Raw genomic sequence first — 25370 nt, 5'->3', positions numbered from 1 at the left:
TTCACAATCCTCCGGGACATCGGACAGCGCGATGATCTCGGATAGCATCGGAGGGGGAAGCTCGTTGTTACTCGCTAGTCGTGAGACTACCATATCGAGATTGTTGGGCAGAAACGGCGACTGTATATTTTGGGTCCATTGATTAAAAAATGGGCCGCATGGCCTCGATATAAATACTGGTCACGAACCTGGTATACTTATATATTATCGTATGCGCGTATGGAACCAACATCCCCTCGGATGAGATAACAGCGAGAATGGATATTTCGCCTAGTCAGAATATGCAAAGAAACCATATGGGTTGATGTGATAAATCTAGGATATATATGGCACGGCAAGAGAGGGCAGAACTGAATGATGGAGAATACAAGATCAAGATTGAGGAGGATGTTTATATAGTTATGATTGTATATTAGCAAACACTGCAAACAAATATATGTAGACAAGCAACCTGATATTGGCTTGGTCAAAGCAGGCTTTGTGTCTAGAACTTATGGATATTAGAAGGACCAAGGTGAGAAGGCCGGTGTATGTTTCATGTTGCCAAACATATCAACATCTTGTCGAGGAGATTGGCTACCTTAGTTGATGTCGACAATTATCCCCAATTGTACGTAAAAAAGTCATGTGCTTACTACATTCATATACATCCAAAAGACATCTAGTTTCCAAGCGGCAGGTCCATGGTCCCACGAGAAGAATGCGGCTACCAATGCCTCGTTAGGGTTGATTGGGTGTGGAGATGACGCCACACACGAACGCTCAATGATTACTATCTAGAAGAGTGTGTTTGAAAATCCCTCTTCCGTTTTCTATGGGAATTCTAGCTACCTAGGTTGTCTTGATGTGGAGAGCCTGTTCATCTGGGTTCAGGGATTCTCGCTCAATCCAGGCATGAACACAAGAGGTTGACCGATTCAATTGATTTTATCGTTTTGCCGGGTCATTTTCAACTTTTTTTTTTTTTTCCCTTTTCTCGTGACAAATTGTGTGATGTTCATAAGTATATTTGGCGTGCCCAAATATGAAGAGATTTCTGTAAACAGAAACAAATGACGGCCCCATGTCGTCTCGAAGGATAAAGTCTTTCGTCACAGAATAAAAGCTCGACCGCGTTCTCGAAGGCATAGGAAGTGACAGGTGGAATCATGTTCGGCACAACAATTAGCGGGCCAGACCCTCGTGGCTTTCAAGCCACTCCATGTAATCCTTGATTCCTTCCTTGATGCCGCGAAAACGCAGCACAGAGCCAGACCGGCGAAGCTTCGAGATATCAGCGCAGGTGTGGCTCTGGTATTTGCCTTTCAGTTCGGCTGGGAATGGAATGAACTTAATGTAGCCCTCCGGATTACCGAAGTAGCTGACGACTTCAGTAGCGACGTCGTTGAAGCTGCTGGCAACACCAGTGCCGACGTTGTAAATGCCGTTGATCTCCGGGTGGTCGAGGAACCAACAGTTCAGGCGGGCAACGTCCTGAACGTGAACGAAGTCGCGCTTCTGCTGTCCAGCTTCGACCCCGGCGTATTCCCCGAAGAGCTCAATTGCCTTGAATGACTTGCGCTTTTCGTAGAACTGGTAAACGGTGCTTGGGATTGTATCGCGGTTTTGTTCTCCGGGTCCATAGACGTTGAACAGACGGAGTCCTGCAATTTGGGGAGAGCGCAAGTCGGTGTTCTTGACGACATACTGATCAAATAGCATCTTCGAATATCCATAGACGTTCAGAGGGGCTTCTTGGAAGTCTCCCTCGGCGAAGGCAGTGTTGTTTCCATAGACAGCAGCGGATGAGGCGTAGATGAAGCGAACGCCCTGGTCCTTGCACCAATGGAAGAGCTCCTTGGAGTAGGTAAAGTTGGAGTCAAGTATCTTCTTGCCGTTGGTCTCGGTGATGGAGGAGCTTGCACCATAGTGAAAGATGACGCGAGGACGGTGGGCAAAGGTTTTGGTCCGAATCGCTTCACGGAAGGCAGTCGCATCTATGTAGTCAGCTACCTTGCAGTTGACAAGGTTGCGGAACTTGGATCCATCGGTCATGTCGTCGACAACCACGACATTGGTCACACCACGGTTGTTCAACTCCTTGACGATATTCGAACCGACGAAGCCGGCACCACCGGTGACAACAATCATTTTGGTTCGATTTGGAATGGAAAGGGTGATAAATATGGAAGAAGAAAGAGGAAGAGGAAGTTCAAGTTGAGAAGTCAGTGATGGGGGAGATGTTCATGGCTGAGAAGGAGCGACCAAGGTGAACATCCTTCTTTGGATGCAAGTCCAGGTGTTTGATAAATTGGACAGAAAAGGAAGCTTCGACTTTTGTTGTTTTACTCTTGTATAGGGTGATATATTACGCATCCTAATAATTGACTCCTAGACTTTAACGTTCTCGTCGCCCTATTCTCACATAAAATGAGGCTATAGATGAGAGTAATAAGAAACACTTATAAATTAAGTACATTGAAGGACTCACTTTGAATTGATTTCCTTTAAGCATAAAGCCTATTTCCTTTTTTCTTTTTTTTAAAATAATAATAATAATAATAATAATAATCTGGACTTCAATTATTCGAATAGATTCTCGTGATATTTATTGATCAGGTACCTCAAAACTCACCTTTTGACGTTCATAAACATGGATTATCCCTTCCCTCTTCTAGAACCACTTAAAAATCAAAATAGGAGAAAAAACCCCCCCCGATATATCGGCATTTCAATCCCGGCAATTATCCTAGGGCACAGCTACGGCCCTACTTCGAAGGGCATCCGGAACGCCATTCATTCATCTGTTAGACCAGTTCCGGGCTCGATTCAACGCGTAATTAAACATTCTCATTTTTCCAGACAATGATACGACCTTGCGAAAACAACGCTATTCATCATGTTTAGAAATAAGTGTTTCAATTTCCACAGTGGACATGCCCACCATATCCAGAACGCCAAGTCGCGTGGCGCTTGGCTCATAAGCGGAACTCCGGTGCTTCAATCTAACTGGAAACGACCCATCGTTCATAATACTCAGCTCGTGCGGTTATCTGCGCTAGCCTACTCCGTACATTGCTACGGAGTACAGATTAACGGTCTCATCCATCCCCAAGAATACCCCGCTCAAATTTGGGCCAAGTAATCCTTCCCGATAGTCTGGGTTGGGGGCGACAAGATGGGTTGGTGGGGCGAGAAACGGTGGAGAGGCTGACGGGGGTCGTGCTGCATTGATTCCGGTCCCTGACGAGTCCCTGACAAGGCACTTGTCAATGTCATTATCAAGCGCCAGGGCTTACGAATGTGGCTTTTGAAGAAAAGAAAAAATATATTAATGTACCGGAAATAGGCATACGGAGAAGTGGATCGTCTCCGCGCAACGGAGGCACCGGAATGCACCCGGAGTGCACACTATATGTATAATGTGCATAGATGGATGAATCAAATTCTGGGCGAAGGGAATACAATTATTGAACTCCTTGCTATTTTGCCGCATTTGCCACCAATAAGTAAAATAAAGTACAATAGATCTACTTGGGCGCATATGACAGTTGACATATGACGATCTCTTATCTTGTTACTAAAGATAAGCCCAAAGCCCTAGATTGGCTAACAATGAGTTCAAGACATTTCTACTTGTAACAAGGTACTTAGAAAGTGGCATGCCCCTAGTGCTTCCTATTGGGATAACTCAACTTTAAACTCGAACTACCATCTGATTCTCTGGGCTATTGAACAGTACCCTCCTTGCCGTCGAGATAAGCCCCTCCACCAGTAGGCGCCCATTATTTCGTTCTTCCTTTTGACACGCGTGGGGCCATGGGTATTGACAGCCGCATTGTCCAGAATGACATGGTTCGTTATATTAAAACTCGGCTCCCCCAGTTATGTTGGATCTGCAAACGCTTTCTGCAGGTCATGCCAGCATGTCTCAGTATGAACACAACTCACTATGGTGGCCCGAAGAGCGTATCAAATCTACCCTCGACGCAAAGTACATCGTCGGTCGTCTGCGACCAGAGAATGTTCCCCGTCTCTTTGAATTACCGGACTGGGGTGAAGGTTTAACCAGTGAGACGTACATGGAATGGATTCTCACCAAAGCCGGCCGTGTTTTCATGATCCTTGATGCTATCGGCATTCCCGATCGGATATTCGCGCTAGTCGACGAATCCTGTGACGATGATGATCTACCCGTCGCGGAACATAGCATCGATTTACTACATTTATCCCCCGATGGAGAAGATCTGGCTCTCGAGGCGAGTTTCTTTCATGCGCAATGGCGCTTCTTGGTCCGTGGGATAGATGAGGGAGACCATGTCGTCTATACCGAGAATGAGGGCGTTCCGGTCGAGGCCGTACGCACCAACACCAGCAGCGGAATACACGGACGTGATGATACGGTAGACAGGGTAGTCCTCGCCGGCTCGGTCTGTCGTGTCTACATGCGAACCCAAGTGCAAGTTGGCGGTGCACCGCATTTCTTCTCTGCTGATGAGGTTCTTGATGAGATCCGCAACTTGAAAAGGCTGTCACACGAGCATATTGTCTCTGTCTTCGCCTCATATCTGAAAGACGACAGCGTCTCGGTGCTTTTCACGGGCGCCACAGCAGATCGAAACCTACACAGTTTCCTGACAGATGAGCCGATGTCCTTCAAACGGCTAGAAAAAGAGCAACGTCGTCAGATCTTGATCACCTGGCCCCACTGCCTTGCATCTGCAGTCTCCTGGCTGCATGCACATGGCCACTCCCACGGCGCAATCCGCCCATCCAACGTCTTCATCGGCGCAAACTTTGACATTTGCCTCGGTCAATTTCAAGCACTCGACTCCCTCCTGACACCACCACATGTCAACGATCTTGAGGCGTATAACTACTCCGCCCCAGAGCGCTGGACGCGTCCTGCAGCTCCCGTCATCCCGCAAAAGCCAGCACAGCCCTCACAAACACTCCTTCAATCCGGAGGACGTACAAAGCGCAGACAACGACCAACCCGTCTAGCTCTAGCCCCATTGAACGAAAGCCCACCGGCATCTCCAGACGGTACAAGACCAAACTCCGCCGCCTCAAAGGGCACAGTAATCCGCATCGGGGGTCTACCAGGTTCACCGACCCGCTTCTCCTTCGCCTTCTCATCCTCTTCTTCATCCTCGGAAGCCTCCTCGGCAGCGTCATCAGCCCGCACAGATGCCACAGCAACGTCCCCGCAACCAATGAAGCACCGCATCACATCCTTCTGGTCCCGAAGAAACAAAAATCCCCCCTCAGCCCCATCAATAATCTCAACCTCAACATCCTCCTCCTCAAACACATCAACCATAACCTCCCCAAATCCCCACCCCTCCCCTTCATCCGCCCTCTTCCCAATCCCACCATCCTCCCTCCGCCACTCCAAATCCGCTCAATCCCTAACATCCTTCACAAGACCCCCAACCTCCCACACCTCACACACCTCACACACCTCCTCTGACCCCCAACCAAACCCCCACACCCCAGCAGACATCTTCTCCCTCGCAGCAATAACCCTCGACATCCTAACAATCCTACACAAAAGAACCCTCACATCCTTTAGCACGCACCGCAGCGCCCGGAACCGGTCCGCCGGCCGCGGCGGCGGGATAGCAGATGCATCCTTCCATCTCGCGCGGAATGCCGTGCAGGTTCAATCGTGGATTGCATTGCTCGAAGGCGATGCCTTGAAACGTTGTCGACGGGATCGACGCTCTGATCGTGCGTTCTGGGCTGTGCCGAAGATGTTGATTGTTGTGCGGTCCATGCTTGATTTGGAAGGTGGGAAGAGGCCGCTTGCGAAACGCGTTCGCAGGGGGTTTGCGGATGCTATTGCCCGCGGACACGGTGGGGGGGATAAGGATGGCATGCCGGGGTTGCATTGTGTTAAGGAGAAACGGGGGAAGGAGGGGGCGATGAAGGGATCTAAGGAGAAGGAGAAGGAGAAGGAGTGGGGACAGAAACAGGGGAATGAGGGGTTGGAGGTTATTCGAGAGACGGGGGTTGGGAGGAGTGCTTTTTCTGTTGTTTCTTCGGCTGCGATGGGAGTTTCTGAGTCTGACTCGGTTTGCGGGTCGGTTTCGGAGTTTGATTTTGGGTTTGGGGATGCTGGAAGTGAGAGTGAGAGTAATGTTGAGGAGGGGGAATTTGTTGATTTTGAGATTGAGGAAGATGATATTTCGGAGTTTGAAGAGCCGGAGATACGAGTGGAACAGGTCTCTCCTCAGCTGTATCTGCCAGAGTTGGATATGAACATTACTGGGATAGAAGGGTTGACGTTTCATAAGTAGATGGAGATGTACGATAGTGTCTTGATGGTCTAATGACCGGGTTCTTTATGCAGCACTAATAATTCATTTCTTGTGTACACTTACTTCATGCTTCGTGAAAAGACAGACCTAACATAACCAGTACGCCGACTCCAATATATCATGCAGTGGCTTAGCCGAACTCGTCTATCCCAAATCTGCGATGCTATCAATACAATGGCTTGAGCCGCAATCGTCAAGGGTCGAGTATGAAGAAAACAATAAAATCAAAGCCAGATGGCAACGGCACCCAGCAGACCAGACAGCACTAAAGATCCAGCGAGCAAGTGCTCAGTAACTGGCGAGCCGACAGTCACAAAGTGCGCCGTGCCTTCCTTTGTTGCCGATGCAGAGACGGATCCGCTTGAGTTAACGTTAGTAGCCTTGCTGTTCTTACCGGTCGCTGTGGAATCAGATCCCTTCTTAAAGGTCTGTCCCAAGGTAGGAAGCGGCGAGCTTGGGTCAACTGCCCATCCACCAGAGGTCGAGGCAGGGCACTCAATGGCGGTGAGGCTGGATGTGCTCTTGCGGTAGGCGGAAAGGGCAACTCCGGTCGGGTGCAGAGTAGCCCACTGAGACTTGAGGTTGTTAAAATCAGGCGACACGGGCGTCGGTGTGCCCTTGCGGGTAAAGCCATCCTCGATGCTGCTCGCGGTCGCAGTCGCAGCGTCGACAGAAGGTCCATAGCTGATCAACCCATAGTCGTTGGTCTCCTCGATCCACTCGTAGATAACGGATCCAGACCAAGTATCAGACATGTGCTCACCAAAGATGGCAACCTGGTCCTCAAAGGTGCGAGGCGAGGGGGTGTTGCAGCCAGTCTCGGAGAAGAAGATAGGGATAGGGTAGTCAGTCGCGTTCTTCTGCAGAATATTGTATCCAGACTGTTCATAGCTGGACGCACCGCACCATTCGTAGGCATTCAATGAGTAAAAGTCCAAGCGGTCGGGTGCATTCTTGGCACAGGCCATGTAGTTTTGCAGCATGGGTCTCAGATCGGCAATATCGGCTGCAGAGTAACCAACGGGGATCTCGCGATAGCCCTTCTTATCACGGTAGGCCTTGATATCGCGAGCAGCCGCCAAGACGTAGGGGGCAGCAGCCGAGCCATCGGCCGTGGTGAGAACTTCATTTCCGACCAAGACACCGGCAGTGTTGTCGAACTTTTGGAATTCGTCGAGCACCTCCTTGAAGCGGTCAAACTGGGTCTGATTCCAGTGAGGCTCATTCTACGATCGTCAATAGACGATCCACATGAAGAGAAAGTGGACCTACCTGTTCGATCTGGGTATTGAAAGTGTCCAAATCGACGAACAAGTGGATTCCTAGACAACCGCGATTAGTACGCATAATTACCCTGTAGAGTGGAATCAATCATACCAGCATCGGCGAGCGCCGACATACAGCCCTTGTGATCAGCATGGGGATCCACGTGGTACACACGAATCGCATTGGTGCCCAGCTCGGACATTCGAGCGATATCACGCTTGCATTGGGCAGTATCGACAAGTGGGTCATTTGGGGTAAGCTGATAAGCAATGCCTAGTCAAGTCAGTCAGGGAATATACCTACAGTTTAGGATTTCTGGGTACCCTTGATGTAGAACTGGGTTCCGTTCTCATAGAAGAACTTGGAGCCGACAGCGGAAATGGGTGAGATTGCGCCCACTGCGGTAGCCTGTAAGCCAGCGAGTAGCAATGGCACTGTCGAAAATGCCAGGGATGACAACATGGTTAAATTCTGTGAAAGTAACAGTAAAATAGACGATGTGATGAAATAGCAATGGCTTGAAGAGAAGAACAGGCAAGTCTCTCAACTCTGGTATATACGTTGACGGCTCTTGCCCGGACAACGAAGGAATCAGGGCAGGTGCAAACCAAAAAGAAATTACGTCGACAATTTTGAGGGAAGAGGGAAAGTAGACGTGAAACATGAAAATAGCAAATCAGTTCCTTGATTTGGGACTGTAGCAACCAAATTATCTGCAGGGCGTTTATTTTCTAACTAGCGTGCTTCATTCCTGGCCTCATTTAGGACATTCCAGATCGTATTTTGGGGTGTTAACTAATCTTCAAGGTATACAGAGTACAAAGTAAAGTAATCAGTGCGTTAAGAGTACACAACATATCCAACTGGAGTACGGAGTACAGCTGGGCAACTTCAAATGCTGACTGTTGACTGTTGACTGTTGATTGTTGACTCCAGGGCTGTACCTGGCCCGTCGCCGTTGGGGCCCAGCCCTAATTCCCCATACAGATATCACACAATTGGAGTATGGAGTATGGAGTAAATCAAGACTACTCCGTATGGAGTACTGCAGATAAATAGGTACTCAAGTAGGTAGAAGATGTGCAGTCTCCAGTCTCCAGTCAATATTGAAATATTTAAAATTAATTTTTGTTCGCAAAGTCTGAAAATTCGTCCAATATTGTTGCCCCCTAACCCGGAATATACCGAGTTCCACAACACACCACGCCCCTATACTATAAATACTCCTATATTACTAGAAAAATAACATTACCTTGGAAGGCTTGAGACATGTCTATGCCAACTATTTATTGTCGCTATTACCATTGTGCCACGATGCCGGAGTATTGCCCCTCATCTTAAACCCTGTCAATCACTCCCTTCTATCCACTCTTACTGGACATGGAAAAGATAGTCCTTCAAAACCTGGCACACGGCAGCTCATCGATCGGCAGAGTATTTAATTTTATTTTCTTTCAGAAAATTTCTGTAGTTATTCGCATATGTATATGTATGTTGTAGTTATCTTTTGTTCATAGGATTGGGCAGGGATCGGGCTAGGAAGAAATCAAGGTCTCGTGGACCCCTAATGCATGTAACTTTGAATATAGCAATAACGCTAACAAGATGCGAAGTCTGTTTAAATTCCAGATTGCCACGTTACTCCACTGGGCGGTTTTCGGCGGTCGCCATCGGGGGCTAGAACGAGGTCCTTGCGAGATAAGGAGGTTAGGGTATTATGGCGAATATCTCAAGATTGATGGCAGATGGTGCAAAAAAAAAAGTAGGCCGCAAAAAATAACGTCGCATTCGTCTAATATCTATGTAATTGGGTGTGGTACCTCTTTTAAGTAGCAGATCTATAAACATCCCTTAACATCCTTGGAAGTGCAACAGTCCAGACTTCACTCCAATCTCCACTCCTCCACTTCCATTCCGACATGTCCACCAATTATCATCGTCACACGCACAGTGTTCGTCAGCTAGTGGATCCCTCCATTAGGATCGTCTGGGCTTTCCCTTGGACTTGTCACCAAAAAAGGGAGACTCTGTAAATGACGTTTCCGCAAAGGGGGGGGGGGGGGAGAAACACCACTATATTATCCAGCCCGCATCCGGCTCTAGATTATTTTTCTTTAATGGACTACTTCAACTCGGACCTATCCTGTACCTGGTTTTATCTATATCTCGACATGGTTCTATAAGCCCCTATACCATTATACCCGATCACACGATCACACGATCCACAAAAAAAATACCCGAGATACATACAATTCGACATATCCATCCACAATGGCCTCCCCGTTCCACATCACCCGGCACGAACAAGTCGAGCTGGAGCGCAATGAAACTTTCCGAGTAATGCGCGAACAGCTCCGCCGCCAGGAATGCGGTATGCAGCGACCGAGTTTCTGTACCGGCCATCGACACTCCTGCACCTCCATCGAACAAGAAAACTACCGCCTCCACCGCGATATCATCCACACCCTCCTCGTTCCGCTCTTCCTAATCAACCACCAAGCCGAGCGCATCGCCGCACGTACTCTCCCAAGCCAGAAAGGCGCCGAGCCCGAGCGCGCATTCCGCGGCGAAGCCCGCAGCGCCTTCGCCTGGCTGAACTGCATCCTCACCGAAGAACATGACTGGTACCTTACAGCCCGCTGTCCCGCCTGCATCGTCCAGCACGTGCTACACTCCGAGCCGACGATCCGATTCGTCGCCGTCGCCTCGCAGCTCGCAGGACCCCGCTCCAGCTTCCGGTGCTGGCTGAATGCCCTCGAGATAGCCGTCTGCGAAGATCCCTTCTGGGGCGATGCCTTCTGGCCAGATATCGAGGAGCGCGCATCCCGTTTAACTGACGGCGTGCAAGAGCTCGTCCGTCAGTGCTACGAGCTCAGCGCGACACTCGATAACCCGGCTCGTGTTAACCCGTCGCTCGCCAAGGCCCCCATGCCTGTCTACGGCAGTCGCTCCGCCTCCTGCACAATCCCCCTGAAGCCTTCTAGTTTCGCGCGGAAACAGCTCCGGCTCACGCGGGAGGAGCAGAGATACCGTTCCTCGCTTCTGTGGAATTGCTCGCAGGAGATGACACAGCCGCTGGCCGGCTGCACTACTGCGACTCAGTCTCGGCGTCGGTCCCTGACTTCATGAGGGAGATCTTTTGGGCTATGGTGGCGACTCTCGCTGCCATGTGCATTTCCTCTCAAACTCTCAACCAAACCGGATTCTCAACCGAACTGGTTGGTTAATTTACACCGCCGACCGGGACTGTTTTCCAGAATCAGCCCTTTGTTTGCCGATTGAAACCACTCGGGATTCAAGAAAGGTATCTACGGACCTTAGGAATTTACGTTGTGCAGAAAACCTTATCGGAGGATTTCGCGCATGTGAATTTCCCGATCTCATGGGACACATGGTACCTAGGTACTCCCCTGGCGTTCCACGCGATCGAGACCAGATTTTCGATATGCAAGGGTCTCCAGATTCGCGGAGTCCGCTGTGATGATGCAATCAGACCCAGAACCGTGGATGATTAAAGTATCCCATCTCGGGTCGATGGAGATACTCCATGGTTGAAGAATGCGTCGGTCTACATGGCCGACGGGAATGATGTGATTTGTCGATCAGGTCGGATTACAGTGATTATACCTATATGTAGGTGGTGATTGTATGATAGTATAATTTTAATCATAATCTACTTTTTTTTCCCTCGACCATGGTTCCTATCGTGTAACGCGAATGCACTTAAATATCAGTTGACGTGTACTCTTTTATTTGGCTTTCGTATATATTAACCATAAAATAACCGACTCCACCTCGCATGTCAAATAAATTCTTAAATTTGCTAATTCATATGATCCTGATGGAGTACAACAGCATGACAATCCCAAATTAATCTAACGCCGTGGCGACACTCTAAGTGAGACGGTGGAGCAAGCCGGAGATGGAACAGGGAAGTGAACCAGATCTCGGCACACGGTGGAAATTAAAACGGTCCCAACGTCCATCAGACGATCGGGCTGGATCTGAATCTGGGATATGGGGTTGCCTGTCATAGTGCCACTCGGATACCAGGATTCTGAGATTTTGGGGTCTCCGGAATGCGAACTTGCTGCGAACTAGACATTGCATAAATCTTAGACCTAAGTATATATATTGTAGCCTTGTATGTATTATGCGTTGGCAAAGAGTATATGCCGATGCCCAACCCCTCTCCGGAAACGTAAGAGACCAGATTCGTATGCGTATACACTGGGAAGTACCGAGTACTCAGTACCTCATCCAGGCCCACGCTCCACACACGTTCTGTGGTACTGGCGACCTGTGAAACCGAGGCCGCATTAGGGGAAGTGATATGTAAAAGCCTAATATGGTAGTCTTATGCTGGAGTCTGGTTCGGGTAATGAGGACTTCATTTAAGTATCAAATATAATATACAAAATATAATCTAGTCCATGTACATGATTTTAAAGTGTATTCTGGTCTCAGCTTGCACAACCCGAAAATGATCGTCACCCCCGTGGAGCCAAGACGAAAGCCCATCGGTCGCTCTAGACTACATATATTTTTATACATTATCACTATATACATTGGACTTGTATTATTCTATAGAATTTTACTATAATTTGGTTCTATCAGATTAATTTTCATTTAAAACTATATATAATTATATATTCTATAAATTAGAATATCCCTTACAGCAAAAAAAAAAAAAAAAAAAGGAAAGAAAAAGAAAGAAAAGTAAAGTGGAAACCGATGACTCCATGACTTGAAAGGTCTAGACTGTCCCGACCTGAGGAGTCTGGCCCCAACCCTTGCCCCAGCTCGTACCCAGTACATGGTCTAGTACCCTATAGCCCATACTATGCTGAAGTACCCAATACCCACTTTGCCCTTCCCGTCAATTTCCATTCGATTCACGCCCTCTTTTGCTTCTTCTTCTTCTTCCTCTCTCCCCATCCCTTCTTCTTTTCCCCCTCCAAATCTTCAATCATTTTGACCCTCTTTAACTCCTTTCTTTAACATCATCTCCATATCAACTTTCAAATCCCCCGCTTACCCACGCTTGGACCCGATCCCGATCATCATATTTTGGTCATCTTTCGATCATCTACCATCATTTAACGGATGATTCATGACGGCTGCCATCTCTTTCCGCCCGTTGGATAAAATAGACTGGATGCCACTCTCATGCAATGGACAGTATTGGCCTGTCACTCCCACTCTTGACGATCACACCATGCATGTCCCACCAACAGTGAAACTTGACACCAGAGACCATCTCCCCCAGAACTCAGATACACAGGAAACTGTAAACCCCTCCAGGATTCGCCGACGAGCCTCACAAGGATCTCTTCGGACAAGACCGTCACCGGTATCTCGCTTTCTCTCCAAGAGCAGCGTTGCCGTGAACTTCCCATCGTGGGATCAACGTACCTCGCCCAGTTCGCCCGGTTCGCCCTATCGTGTGGAGTCTCGCACGAGGTCGGTCGACTCTCGTCTTCGTCTTTCAACCACTGTGTCTCGCGGGCCGAGGCCTTTGGCTGCTTCGCCCGCTTGGAACTCTCACTATCAGTCCGAATACCCCGCCATATTACCCCCCACGCCACCAGAAGAGGACATCCACGTTGCGTGGAACCCCAAGTCCGAGATGATGTTGTTTGACACACACTCCCATCAACCGGGATCCATGGCCATGATGGATGACACTCCGAGTATGGAAAATTCCTCTGCGACCGGTGCTTCGGATACACTCAGCAGCCCATCCGATGGGCTTTCTCATAGGTCCTCCAGCTCTGGAGGCAGCCCTGGGCCAAACGATGACATGGATTGCCAGCAGGACATTGGCTCATGGCTGGATCATGGCATCGACTTGACTGGTAAGCTTCCATCACATCCGTGCTTCAATGCCAATCACTGACTTTTTTTTCCAGCTTCATCACTTGCCCTCTGCAAGACACGAGGCGAGGCCATCAAAATCGTTTCCCAGACTCTTCCATATCCCAGAACATCCGATCAGGCAGTATCAGGGCCGAAAACCGACAGTGTGTTTTCCTCCATGGTGCAGGCAGTCCACAACCATTTGCAACCTGGCCAGTCACCCTATATCAATGTTACCCACGCAGTACCGGAGCAATTCAGCCTTTCAAATCTGCCCCACTCTCCCCCCAGCACTCCTCGTTCTCCCACTGCTGCCGAGGATTACTTCAACGCCACGGTTTTCTCCAGTGCGGCAGTTGTGGGTGCTTACCATGACTATCGTGGACCCCTTCAACGGCAAATGTCCCACGCCCCGATGCCCATTGTTCCCCCTCGCAGCGTCAACATCTCGGTACTCGAGCGCTATCTCCCCCCAGCCTCCGCTCAAGAGTATCATGATCTGTTTTGTCGTACCCGTCCATCTTTCCTCGTTGATCGCATGAGCGAGTTATCGCCTAATGGCGGCTCTCTCCTCTTCGTGTATCCGACAAAGAAAGGTGCATCAACCTTCAAGTCCCAATACCTGGGCCCCATCCTCGACCCCCTTCTCCGCCAACTCGTTGTGGTGAATGAGTTGTCCGCGGACGTGGGCCGCTACCTCGGCAAGCTATCCTCCGTCTCTCAAATGGACGACTTTGCCACCATGAAGGCGAACATTGTGGCACTTTGCGAATCACTGAGCGATAATGATTCCTCCTCACGATTCCACGTAGCAAATGCAGGCCGCGGAGAGGCCCATCTCGACCGCAATCTATGGGCCGAGTGGTTCATACACCAGGAGAAAGCCCGCATGAAGGAAGTCCTGAGTCTGTACTGGCAAAATGGCCGCCGTTCATCTAAGAACGCAAGCTCCGGATGCTCCGGCATGATGGGCAACAAGGAAGTCACATCTTCCGGACTCCTGAGTGAGATCTGCGATGGCATCCGCAAGCGGCGCTATTACGAGGACAATGAGCCTCGTGATGGTATCGAGCTTGGTGTCTTTGTGATTCGTCGAACGAATTAAATCCTTGCAGCCTTGCTAGATCGCTCTTTGCTCCCTCCTCGAATCTTCACCCCCTTTTTCATTCTTCCACCACCCCCTCTTCCGCAATAGCAAATTTTAACAAACGGCCTTGACAAAAGATGACATGGGACCCATGGAGGTGTCCCCGGTGTTGGATTTCGATTTTTCGGTGCGAAAATATTTCTTTCGCACCTTTGCATGACTCGTTTGGGGATTTTATTCCCCGCCCGAACTTTTTTTTTTTTGGATGAACTATGAATACCCCGGTTGTTGGCGATTCGGGTTTTATGAATTTTTTTTTCTCTGTCTTGATGATGGATAGATATACAGGACTTAGTGAGAATATATCTGCTATTAACAATTTCTTTTCTTTTTTTTTTAATAATCTGTGGGTATCACTGGACTAAGTATATGTAGGGGTCGTGCTAGTGCTTCCGTCAGGCTCTTGTTAGGCATCACCGAAATGTGCCTGGACATAGGGTCAGCCCTCACCTTACCACTTTAGTCCTATGGCTTTCATTGTAGAAGATTGGTTGTCTACTTTAATTATAGCGTGATAATCGATTCAGCACTTCTACGCACACATGAGTTCTTTTGTAGGGACTTTTTACCCCATTTTACAGTTTGCGGCTAGTTATTCTGAATGGACATGAATAGGCAGCTACAGAGACAATGGAGATATTGAAAGATAGAAACCTAAAAAGACATTGTAGAAGAATCTCGAATGTGACGTCCTCATGCCATTTAAAGCTAAATGAATCAAATTCCTGAACTACGTCACCAATATTAGAGGCTTGTCTGTATCTAGATCTAGCCGAGAGCTTGGGACATGATATCTCAATGTAAAGCAATCATTTTGGCTTTTCTTTATTGTATGAACAGGTTGAATAGTCATAGTCTATACAGCTGATGTCAAAATTGTACAGGGGATGGCCATTCGTGCCAAACCTGTGTATATATAGCTTACAATAGCTGTGGTCTGAATCGCAAGGAACACCAATAGAAGGCAGGAAAACTGATGTGTACCAACTCACTGTATTTATACTCCTACTTCTTCCACACTGTTTCTCTCAGACTAGAATCAGAAAGTCTATTTCCTCTTCATCTTGTCTCCTTCACCTCATTGCCTATTCTCCTCGGGGCGGCCAAACATTCTGCCGTCCATATTCGACCGTGACCCACCCCTCTCATCTCATCTTCCTTCAATCACTAACTTAATGCAATCTACCACCCTTTCTCGCCCACCCTCGCCACATACAATGTCCTACCCAAACCCTCCGCCCCTCAGCCCCGGCGGCGGGGCTGGTGGCGCACCCTCGAAACGCGACAAGCGGCGCACCGCGCTCCAGGAGCGGCTCCAGGAACTGACGGGTCAGTTCAGCAATAACCGGGACACCCAGTTTCGTCAGCAGTTGCATGCACTCCAGTGCGATATGACCCTGATCAACAATTGTGATCCTTACGTGACTGGACCGCTCCCGGACTCTGCAGAGAGCATTTCTGCGCTGATTGAGGATACTGTTGGTGGCGGCAGCAAGTTTGCAAAAGAAATGGCTGGCATCGCTGGATCCTGGTATTCCAGGTTTGTCCAGCAGGTCAATGAGATCAAGGAGAAGAGAGACGCAGAGTTGGTCATAGCTATGGTGAGTTTCATGTCTTTCTCATCTATAAGGAGTTTTCTCTAACCAGTGACTTTTTTTTCCTATACAGAATAACTACAACAACGTCATGGAAAGACAACAGCGGGACCGGGATTTCCGTACTTACTTCGCACAAGAAGAATTCCGTCATCTGTCTTCCACCCTTCGAGAGCGATTGGTGCAGAATATCTCCGGCAAGCGCGCCCGTCTGATGCGTGAAAAGGAGCAGCTCGACATCGCCGACACCAATGCCCTTCTCCTCCATCCCAACCAGTTCAGCATCACAAACCCTGCCAGCCCTGGTGGCATCCACAGCAACCGCAAGACTACTCGGCACACCCGTCACCGCGTTGACCTCGACGAGCTGGGCAACGGTTTCATGTCGGAGCTGAACAAGCGCAAGCGGAAGGCTCCAGAGGAGGAGACTGGGTCGCCTGCGCGGGACGCAGGCGATGCCACTCCCGCGAAGCGCAACAAGGCCGAGGTCACAAAGGAGCAGGTGGCACCTACCTACTCGATCCACTCCCTCTTCACCGACAAGGAACTCAACGCACACGCAAACCAGGCACATCTGGCAGCTGTCCACTTCTTCTCTACCTCCAGACGCCCAGACCATGGATCCGGTGCAGTGACGAACGGCAACAATACCGATGCCGAGGATACCCCGGAGGGCACAGGCCATGAAGATAACGGCACCCCCAGTGCAGCGGACATGATGCGCACCGCCAGCCACAACTTCCACGCCACCCGATCCACCCGCACTACCGCCGCGCACAGCGCGCTGAGCGCCCTAGCCGACCTGGCCGATAAGCCCGCCACCCGTCCGATCCTCCCCTACCACGTTCTCTCCAACCACCACGCCCGACCCAACGGCAACGCACCCCCATTGACCTCCCTAATGAACGAGGAAGTCGACGATGACTGCGCGCGCATCGGCCGCCTCTCCAGCAAACCACCCAACTGGATTGACGCATCTCTAGTCGAACTCGTCGCTGCACCTCTTCCTACTTCCGCAGAACCGGTCGATGGCCACCCAGCCGATCCCGCCATCTTCAGCCAGCTACACCCGGATTTCTCGCCTTCTATGGGTATCGACTGGACTCCCACCGCCCACCAGCCCGGCTTCGAGATGTTCCAGCCTGCTGCTATGGAGCGCGAGCGCAGTCGAAAGCGGACGCGCAATCACTAGGGATTTACACATGAAGTTTCGGATGTACGTTAAGATGGGTTGGGATGGTGTTTATCGCTGGGTGCGGCTACGGATTACCCTTTATCATTGATCATATTAGCTATGTTGTGAGGGATGGACCTCGGAGGTGTTTGGGATTTCGGTTTCGATTTTTCGATTTTTTTTTTTTTTTTCTTTCTGTGTTTATTTTCTTTCTTCGAAGACTAATGTTCACTCCAACCTGTTAGGCGTTGTTGGGGACACACACATAAGTACTTTGTTCCGAAGATTCATGCTTACCCTTATGTTGGGTACAATTTACATGGATACCTTGTTTTTCAGTCTTCTGTAACTTGGATTATCAATCTATTCGTAGCCTAGGCTCTGGAATATCTCCATCTGGTTAGGACGAGAGATGGTCATCATTATAGCCCCATGTCATTCGAGAGAAGGATATCTACAGCTTACCCCGAGTGTTTATTCCCCAGATGAGAAATGTGCCAATGATGAGCCCATAGATACCCTTTAATCAGAACAGGTCTTACTTAGCTTACTAGCTAGCTAGGTAAAACGTTTTCAGATAATTTCACACCAGTGGCTTAATCCGGACACCATGTTATTGTAACGCACGTCCATGTAAAGCGGTAGTGTAGCCAGCTGCTCTCGGGGTCCTCAATTTCGTCAACATCTTGACAGCTGAAGAACAAGATATCTATGTAAATTATACCCAATGTAGGGGTAAGCATGAATTCCGAAGTAAAGTATTATGCGTTCCAACAACGCCAGACAGGTCAGAGCGAGCATCAATACTTAAAACAGAAAATAAAGGTATGAGTCAAAGACTATGGCCTTTGGGGCAAGGGGGAGAGTATCGACGTGAGTAATTTGAGGTTTAGATTTGTTTTGGATGTGCTATGACTTAGTTCTGGCCTTTTGGGCAATGTTCTTGAGTTTGTAAATTTTGCTGTAGTCGGATGTTGATGTCAACTTAGGGCTAGCATCCATATCATCATCATGACAAAAACGGAACCCATCACCGACTATTCTATCAAGCAGGTTCTGAATATACCTTTAAAACCACAGCAAACAGAATATTCCAAGCATCAAACCCACCCTCCGTCCTCATGCTCCGGCGCGCCCTCGCCATCCACCCTCTCCTCAAACAACCACTAATGACCTCACCACCACGACCAAAAGCCGAATCCCCCAAACCACTCTTCAGCGGCAACATAAGACCAAGCCTTCAAACCTTCACCGAAGAAGCCGCAATCCCATCTGTCCACAGCCGTATCCTCCCCTCCATAAAACACGATCACCTCGAACTGGAAGCCCACAGCAAAAAAATCCTCTCCTCAACAGACCCAGACGAACAAACCCGCTTCCAAAACCAATTCACTTGGGAATTAGCCCGCCATCTAATCGGCGAAGAACTTGTTGTCTATCCTGCTCTGATCAACTCTCTCCCAGACGGACAGGGAATAGCAGATAAAAACAGACTCGAGCATCGTGGTGTTAAGCATCAGTTGAAATCGTTCCAGGGTCTTTCGTCTTCGGATCCGAGATTTGTGCCGACGCTTGAGGGGCTCATGCGGAACTTGGGGATTCATGCGAGACATGAGGAGGATGTGGACTTGCCTAGACTGGAGGAGTTGTTATCTAAAGAGGAGAGTGTTGAGTTGGCGAAGTCCCTGGATCGAGTTAAGATCTTTGTTCCGTCCAGATCGCATCCGCTTGCGCCTACTGAGCCATTCTTTGAGACTGCTGTTGGGCTTTTGACGGCGCCGATTGATCTCTTGGCGGACTTGTTTCGGAAGTGGCCTGATGGGAAGGAGAAGAAGTGGTAGGATTTGTGGGAGATAGTCATGCTAGGGGATCCTGATATAGGCACTGAATCATGGTTATATGATATGAAGTTGATATGTCAGTCAATTCTATCCATTCAGCCACTAATTAGAATACTCTAAGCTGCAAGAACAATCCAAATTAGTCTCTACTATCTTTTCAACCCTAACTCTTCCAAGTTCGGAAGCCACCCTGTCATCTCATCCCTCCACGGCCAAAACCGCCGATCCTGTCGCGCCCAATCGCTGCCCTGAATAGCCATAGCGCTGCAAGCGACGCAACTTCCCCAATCGATTCGCAGTCTCGATCGCAGACTGCTGCGTCTCATCATCACCTGATGAAGATCGTCTCCGCTTCCACGCCTTACGGAACTGGTGTTGTTCGTCGTCTTGCTGTCTATGTCGCATAGACAGGAAACTAGCATGTGCGTCCTTCTCTTCAGTGAGGGCCTGGACCTGCACCACCAACAAGTTAGTTCATGATTCGTGATTGTTTCTGCTAGGAATCAAATTCGGAAATGTGATAACAATCTCAACTGCATAGAATAATATAATAGTAAAGCAAACAAAACAGTAGTTGAAAAAAAAGGGTAAAACAAAAAAGATAGTTCCCACATACATATGATAACCACACCTCCTGCTCGGAACTCCACGCCCTCTGACACCTCCCCAGCTGTCTCTGCGCATGCACAAGCTCCCTCTCCTGCTCGACCGTCCACCGATCTCGACTGCGGATAATACTCGCCCAGCTAACAGCGCGAGCGAGCTGGGCCCGCGTCGGACGTGTCTGGCTGGAATAGTGCACCTTGTTCTCGGAAGTCGAGTCCGACGCTGGATCCGAGATATTTTCCGGTGCGGATAATGCTGATTGGGGGGTGGGTGTTTCGTAGTTTGCATGGGCCTTCACCGCTATCTGCACGGGTCCGTGGACGTCACGGTGCATGAAGACGGGTTCATTGTTTTGAGGGTGGGGACTGATGCTGGTGGAGGTTGATAGAATGGTATCCTTTTCGCTGAGGATTTCCAGTTCGGGGGATTTGCCTTTTAGACTTGTTCGTCGTTTCCAGGGAAGGGATAGTGGTGGTAGGGCTCGATGGACGATTGTGAATACCGACATGGTTGGGATCGTCGGCAGACGAACTATATGTATGGAAAAGGAATAGAAAAGTTGATCGAAGTATAAAGTTATATACTTGTGATCTTTGTCTCTGGGAATGATCTTCTCATATCGTTACCGACCTTGCTTTTATAAATGTCCCGGTTCGCCTCCCAAGTGGTACTTCACGATCTAGCCAGACCGACACCCAAGGACGAAAACACGTGCAGGGACACCTCGCAGGCACCTCGCACGGGGGTGGAGAATGCGAGGCTCTCCGGCTTCTGCTTGGCTGCCCACGCGAGGAATATACGATCGTGCAGGAGGCGCGGGTTGGTATGGTTGGTCTAGATGGCGGAGGACTGCAGGTTTGGTCGGGACTTCAATGTAGATTGTGTTTGCTTCGGGTACGGGGTGACGGTTTGAGGGCTTGGTTGTATAGTTGTTTTATTGGGATGAGGCAGAAGCGGATTTGTAGTTGATGTTGACGTTGACTTGGCTGGTATAGTGGGCTAGACTGAGTTGCATTCTCGATTGAACTCCCGCGATTAATGTTTCCATCCCTATTCTATCGGATACTCGGGGAAATAAGGGATCTTGATGCAGGAGGGCTCCGTGGTTGGCTGGACACATATGTTCGAGATGCGATACACACAGGGTGTTCGCAGTTATAGTCAAGGATCCCCTTCCGGGATTGGGTACTTTGGTCACTTTGGTCCAAAACTTGGAAGTTATAGTATACAGTACCTCATTAATATCTAACCGATGAGGCTAGAGACTAGAGAGGCCTAAACTAATCACAGGCACAATAAACCCTCCCAAAACAGCCCAATGCTGCACACAAGCCTAACCAATAACCGTGAGGGAATCATAATCAGAACAAGAACAGACGGATTCAAAACAAAACCATGACGCCAGGTGCTCATCGGATATCAAAAAAAAAAGGTACATAATATAAAAAGAAGTGGATGGAAAAAAAAATAAGACGTTCATCGCCATGTGTCCACAGAAGTGCCCCGGTTGGCCTTGGCCTTTCTCACCTCTCGGATCTGCTCGCCAATAATGATGCTAATGAGTCTCCGATGCAGATCAGCTTCTGTCCAATCGATCTGTCCGCTGCCACCATATTGGATATCGGCCCGAGCAAGTTCCTGGGCGAAGCGATCAATAATGGCAAATTGAATCTCTGTGATGGGCACCCCGTGATGACCATCGGAGGTCCATATCCAATCACCGATGATGGCAGCCCGCCCTGGAGCATCGTAGTATTCAAAGCGCTCGGGGTATCGCTTGGCAACTCGGTAGATACGACGAAGCGCGGCGTAATGCTCGTCGGAAAAGTATCCGAAGACAGCAAGTGGTCTGGGCCCTGGAGAGGCTCCATTCTGGGGGTTCACTGGCTCGGCACCTTCGTTCTCCAAGGGATCTTGCGAGACACTCCGCTCAGAGACCGGGACCTCCTCTTCTTCCAAGAGGCCTCGAGAAACATTTCTCTCGTCTATTGGGTCCTTTTCTTCAAAGAGGTCTCGAGAAACACTCCTCTCGTGTATCGGGTCCTCTTCTTCCAATGTGGGAAGAGGATCTTGCTGTATCTGGGGAGCCTGAGATGGCGATGGCTGTCTCCAATGACTCGCGGGTGATTGGCTCGCTTGCTCTGAGAGCGGTCCATCCTGGAAATGTCCGTCAAGCTCCTTTGCAGATTCAATGCTGGCTAGTTCCTCTTCATCTTCGAAGTCAGATGCTTCCTCCGGGATAGTACTAACACTTGAGCTTCGGTCACGTGCAGGGGCTTTCAGCCATTGCGGGGTGAAACTGGTTATTTTACTGAACCAGGATGATCCTGGCTCCTCCTTATTGAGCTGACGAGGCTGAGGCTGTGGGGTGGAGGCAGAATCCGCATTGACAGATTCCGATTGACCGAGAGCGGCATTGGAAACGCTGCTGCCATGATAGTCTTCTTCCAATGGTTCTTGCATAGGTGGGCTTCTTTGCACAACCTTCGGGGATTTCTTCTCATCGAGGAATGCAATTTGTGGACTGGGGACCCGTGGGTTGGGAACATCGGGGCTGGACTGGGAGAGAGGTTGCAAACGAATATGCGCTGGAGTGCGCGATACCGGGTCCTTCATGGGAGAGCTGTTGATGAATTGATTATGTGTCCCCAATGGGCGGGTCAGCACACTCCGAGGAGTACTCGTTCCATTGTAATACCGTGCGCGGTTTGGTGTATCATCTTCTGCAAGCAAAGCAGACAAATCGACTTTTTGTTCACGGAGCTCGCGAACTTTGGACGGTCCAAAGCGCGCTACATAATCATGCTCTGAAGTAGCGTAAGGAGATGAGCTCAGGTAGTCTTGACCTGCGGAAATTGGAGCAAGGTTGCCCAAAGGGCGTGCAACGGGCTGCGGATAAGACTGTACATCATCATGCTCCGGGTGTTGTGAAATATGACTGTGGTCGTTGGCTTCGAGTTGCCAAATGTCGTCATAACCATCATCCTCATCTTCCACGGGCTCGGGTTCGGGCTCGGGTTCAATGTCTTGGGGTACATATGGCGCTGGTTCTGGTACGGGCCCAGGCGCAGAATCATTGTGCTCTTCATCGTACCCATATCCGGTCTCAGATTCAAATTGTTGTTCATGTTCAAATCCGATGTCACCATCATCATCCTCCGCCGCATTCTCGTCGCTATCAATATACACGACCGATCGTGGGTTTGAAGACATCTGAGCCTGGCGGCTGACTTCTTCTCGTTCAAGCTGCCATTGTGCCTCCCGCTGTACCTTTTGGTGGGACATGGGGCTTTGCTGCATGGATTTATTGAACTTGAAAGGTGATGATTGGGCGTATTCTGCGCGCTTCTCGATCTCGTCTTCAAAGGGTTGATCGTGCTCCTGCTCTTCTAATTCTTCATCATTGAAGTCGTTATAGTGATGTGCATCCTGTTCTTCCTGTTCCTGCTCAAGACGTTCCTCCTCAAGGCGGGATGCTGCATTTTCTGCTGCTATAGCCGCAGCCTCATCTTCCTCGGCGAGCATTCGACGCATAGCAAGCTCCTGTCCTAGTCCCATAGCCACTCGGAGTTCTCGCTGCGTTTCGGCGTTGAAGGTGCTGAAAACGCCCTCCAACCGACGTCTTTTGTGACGAGCATTGCTTTTGCCTGACCACTCGTCTACTTGGGGCCTAAAGGGACCTTGGAGGGCCAAGCATAGACGAACAAGTTTAGCCAAACTGGCCAATGTTCTCTTCTTTGGAACAATTGTTGGTTTAGCCGGAGATGATGCGGCAGGGAGTTCAGGGTAGGTGAGCTCGTTCACATGGTTAACAGATTGCGGCTCAGCCGCATGTACAGTGTGCTTCTCCGGAATATGGGCGCTAGGATTGTTGTATAACCTAGGACCCAGGGCCGAAGTGACTGGACTGGATGACTTTTGAGCACGAGAATCACCTCGGAGGTCTTCGATCGTCCCGGGAAGTTTGCGTCTCAGCCGTTCTCCAACTTCCTTTGGTTTGGGACCACCGTTCGTCACAGCGCTGGAGCCAAATCCATGCTGCTTGGCTGATGGGAGTGTATCAAGGGAAATCATAGTGAATCCTTCACTTTCCATGATAGTGTCGAATTCGTCATAATCGTCTACGGGATCTTCAACGGGATCATTTTCAGGATGATGGGTCTCTGTCCTCGAGGGATGATCCACGTTGGCCTGTTGGTTTTGGTTTTCTTCATCGGCCAGCGAAGACGTGGGGGTCGGAGTCGGATATGTGCGCGATTGCGGGCTAGCGGTATTGTGAGAAGAAGCTCTCGACGACAAGATTGCTCTCTCGCGTGTAGGTGATGGCATTTTAGAAGGGGTAGAGTGGATGTTTTCATCATCCAAAAAGTGATGTTCCGTAGCTCCGATAACAGGCGTCTCCAAACTCGTTCGGCCGTACTCACGGCGAGGATTGCCCAGATCTTCCGTGATGGGTTCTGTTGGGTCAGGAAGCTCTGCAATTGACATGTCTGAGTTCCCCCAAGAGTCATCTTCGGAGTCCGCATCCCCTACAAGATTCAAGGGGCTGGCGCGCGCATTACTCCCAGCGAAAGAATCCGTCGGACTGGATCGTTGTTGTCCTAGGTCAGCATCGCTAGCGATGGCATTCGTAGGGCTAGATCGTTGGTGGCCTAGACTAGCTTCACTAGCTGTAGTGTCCATTGGACTGGGTTCGTGTTGGCCTAGACCAGCTTCATTGGTCATTGTGTCCATTGGGCTGGATTGCAGGGCTTGACGGGAATCACTATTGGGAATAATATCCATCGGACTAAAGGGTTGGTCATATTCGACAGTCGGCGTTGGTTGATCATCCAGCAGCTGGAAATCCTGTGATTTGGGTTTGGGTGTGCCCCGTGGTCGGCCTCTTTTGCGTGGTTGTAGCCCAGGAGTATTTCCCGGCCCTGGTGTACTTCCAGGGCGAGGGGTCTGCCCAGCGGCCCCGAGAAACGGGGACAAATTTATGTTAGACTTTCGTGGACGCCCTCGCCGCTTTAAGGGAGTTTTATCCTTCAATGGACTCCTCTCATCCTTCAATGGTATCATCGTCGTCGTGGTCGAGGGTTTTAATCGTTTGCGCGACGGGCTACCCCGGTTCTCGTCGTCTTCGTCTTGTGTGGCTTCGAGCGTGAGTCGGATGCGCCACGGACTGACATTTCCCTCCTGAAGCTTCTCCGGAGAGAGCGACCTTTGTCGACCACCATTGAACTTCATTGTTGGCGACCCGGGGAGTATGACATCGTTGAATTGAATTGAATGCGCGCTTTTTGCGGGACTGAGGCTGACACGCGGTCGCGGTCGTGGTCGCTTGGCCGGAGTTCGTGATTTCGCTATCATAGGAGACATCCAGCTTTGGCGCCCTGCAAAAGGTTTAATCGGTGATGATATCAAGTATTGGGCGTCGCCTGGAGGACCCAGAATATCGGGGGAGGAGCTCTGGCTGCGCGACGAGGCCGACATGGCGGACTCATGTGATTGAATCTCGGGAGGCACGCGTGCCACCAAAGGGGTGGAAGAGCGCACGGCAAGGAATGTGACGACAACGAAAAAGTGTGGTCAGTG

At 49.7% G+C, this 25370-nt stretch overlaps 9 protein-coding genes across 9 annotated transcripts; 5 read left to right on the top strand and 4 right to left on the bottom strand.

The window, feature by feature from the left end:
* Positions 1–1164: 1164 nt before the first annotated feature.
* On the bottom strand, positions 1165–2130 carry N7537_010907 (ADP-glyceromanno-heptose 6-epimerase; the record flags this gene model as incomplete). The annotated part of the gene is made up of 1 exon (XM_056901961.1): positions 1165–2130. The coding sequence occupies one exon, from the start codon at positions 2128–2130 to the stop codon at positions 1165–1167; it is 966 nt and encodes a 321-aa protein (XP_056747248.1).
* Positions 2131–3905: 1775 nt separating this feature from the next.
* On the top strand, positions 3906–6281 carry N7537_010906 (protein kinase domain-containing protein; the record flags this gene model as incomplete). Its single annotated transcript, XM_056901960.1, has 1 exon — positions 3906–6281. One exon carries the CDS (start codon positions 3906–3908, stop codon positions 6279–6281), a length of 2376 nt encoding a protein of 791 aa, XP_056747247.1.
* A 245-nt stretch (positions 6282–6526) lies between these two features.
* gel6 (putative 1,3-beta-glucanosyltransferase) lies at positions 6527–8030 on the bottom strand (the record flags this gene model as incomplete). Its single annotated transcript, XM_056901959.1, has 4 exons — positions 6527–7528; positions 7575–7624; positions 7680–7841; positions 7892–8030. The coding sequence occupies 4 exons, from the start codon at positions 8028–8030 to the stop codon at positions 6527–6529; spliced, it is 1353 nt and encodes a 450-aa protein (XP_056747246.1).
* Positions 8031–9839: 1809 nt separating this feature from the next.
* N7537_010904 (uncharacterized protein) lies at positions 9840–10697 on the top strand (the record flags this gene model as incomplete). Its single annotated transcript, XM_056901958.1, has 1 exon — positions 9840–10697. One exon carries the CDS (start codon positions 9840–9842, stop codon positions 10695–10697), a length of 858 nt encoding a protein of 285 aa, XP_056747245.1.
* Positions 10698–12681: 1984 nt separating this feature from the next.
* Positions 12682–14532, top strand: N7537_010903 (uncharacterized protein; the record flags this gene model as incomplete). Its single annotated transcript, XM_056901957.1, has 2 exons — positions 12682–13426; positions 13481–14532. The coding sequence occupies 2 exons, from the start codon at positions 12682–12684 to the stop codon at positions 14530–14532; spliced, it is 1797 nt and encodes a 598-aa protein (XP_056747244.1).
* A 1079-nt stretch (positions 14533–15611) lies between these two features.
* N7537_010902 (Sds3 domain-containing protein) lies at positions 15612–17361 on the top strand (the record flags this gene model as incomplete). Its single annotated transcript, XM_056901956.1, has 2 exons — positions 15612–16175; positions 16243–17361. Coding segments are annotated over 2 exons (1683 nt in total), but the record flags the coding sequence as incomplete, so codon positions are not given.
* Positions 17362–18464: 1103 nt separating this feature from the next.
* N7537_010901 (HHE domain protein) lies at positions 18465–19184 on the top strand (the record flags this gene model as incomplete). Its single annotated transcript, XM_056901955.1, has 1 exon — positions 18465–19184. One exon carries the CDS (start codon positions 18465–18467, stop codon positions 19182–19184), a length of 720 nt encoding a protein of 239 aa, XP_056747242.1.
* Positions 19185–19382: 198 nt separating this feature from the next.
* On the bottom strand, positions 19383–20298 carry N7537_010900 (uncharacterized protein; the record flags this gene model as incomplete). Its single annotated transcript, XM_056901954.1, has 2 exons — positions 19383–19637; positions 19801–20298. 2 exons carry the CDS (start codon positions 20296–20298, stop codon positions 19383–19385), a joined length of 753 nt encoding a protein of 250 aa, XP_056747241.1.
* A 968-nt stretch (positions 20299–21266) lies between these two features.
* N7537_010899 (putative AT DNA binding protein) lies at positions 21267–25268 on the bottom strand (the record flags this gene model as incomplete). The annotated part of the gene is made up of 1 exon (XM_056901953.1): positions 21267–25268. The coding sequence occupies one exon, from the start codon at positions 25266–25268 to the stop codon at positions 21267–21269; it is 4002 nt and encodes a 1333-aa protein (XP_056747240.1).
* Between the last annotated feature and the right edge of the window lie 102 nt (positions 25269–25370).

Source organism: Penicillium hordei (genome assembly GCF_028827395.1).
Source record: "Penicillium hordei strain IBT 12815 chromosome Unknown utg000006l_segment0_segment0, whole genome shotgun sequence".
Classification (NCBI taxonomy): Eukaryota; Fungi; Ascomycota; class Eurotiomycetes; order Eurotiales; family Aspergillaceae; genus Penicillium; species Penicillium hordei.
This window is presented reverse-complemented; position numbering and strand designations above follow the sequence as displayed.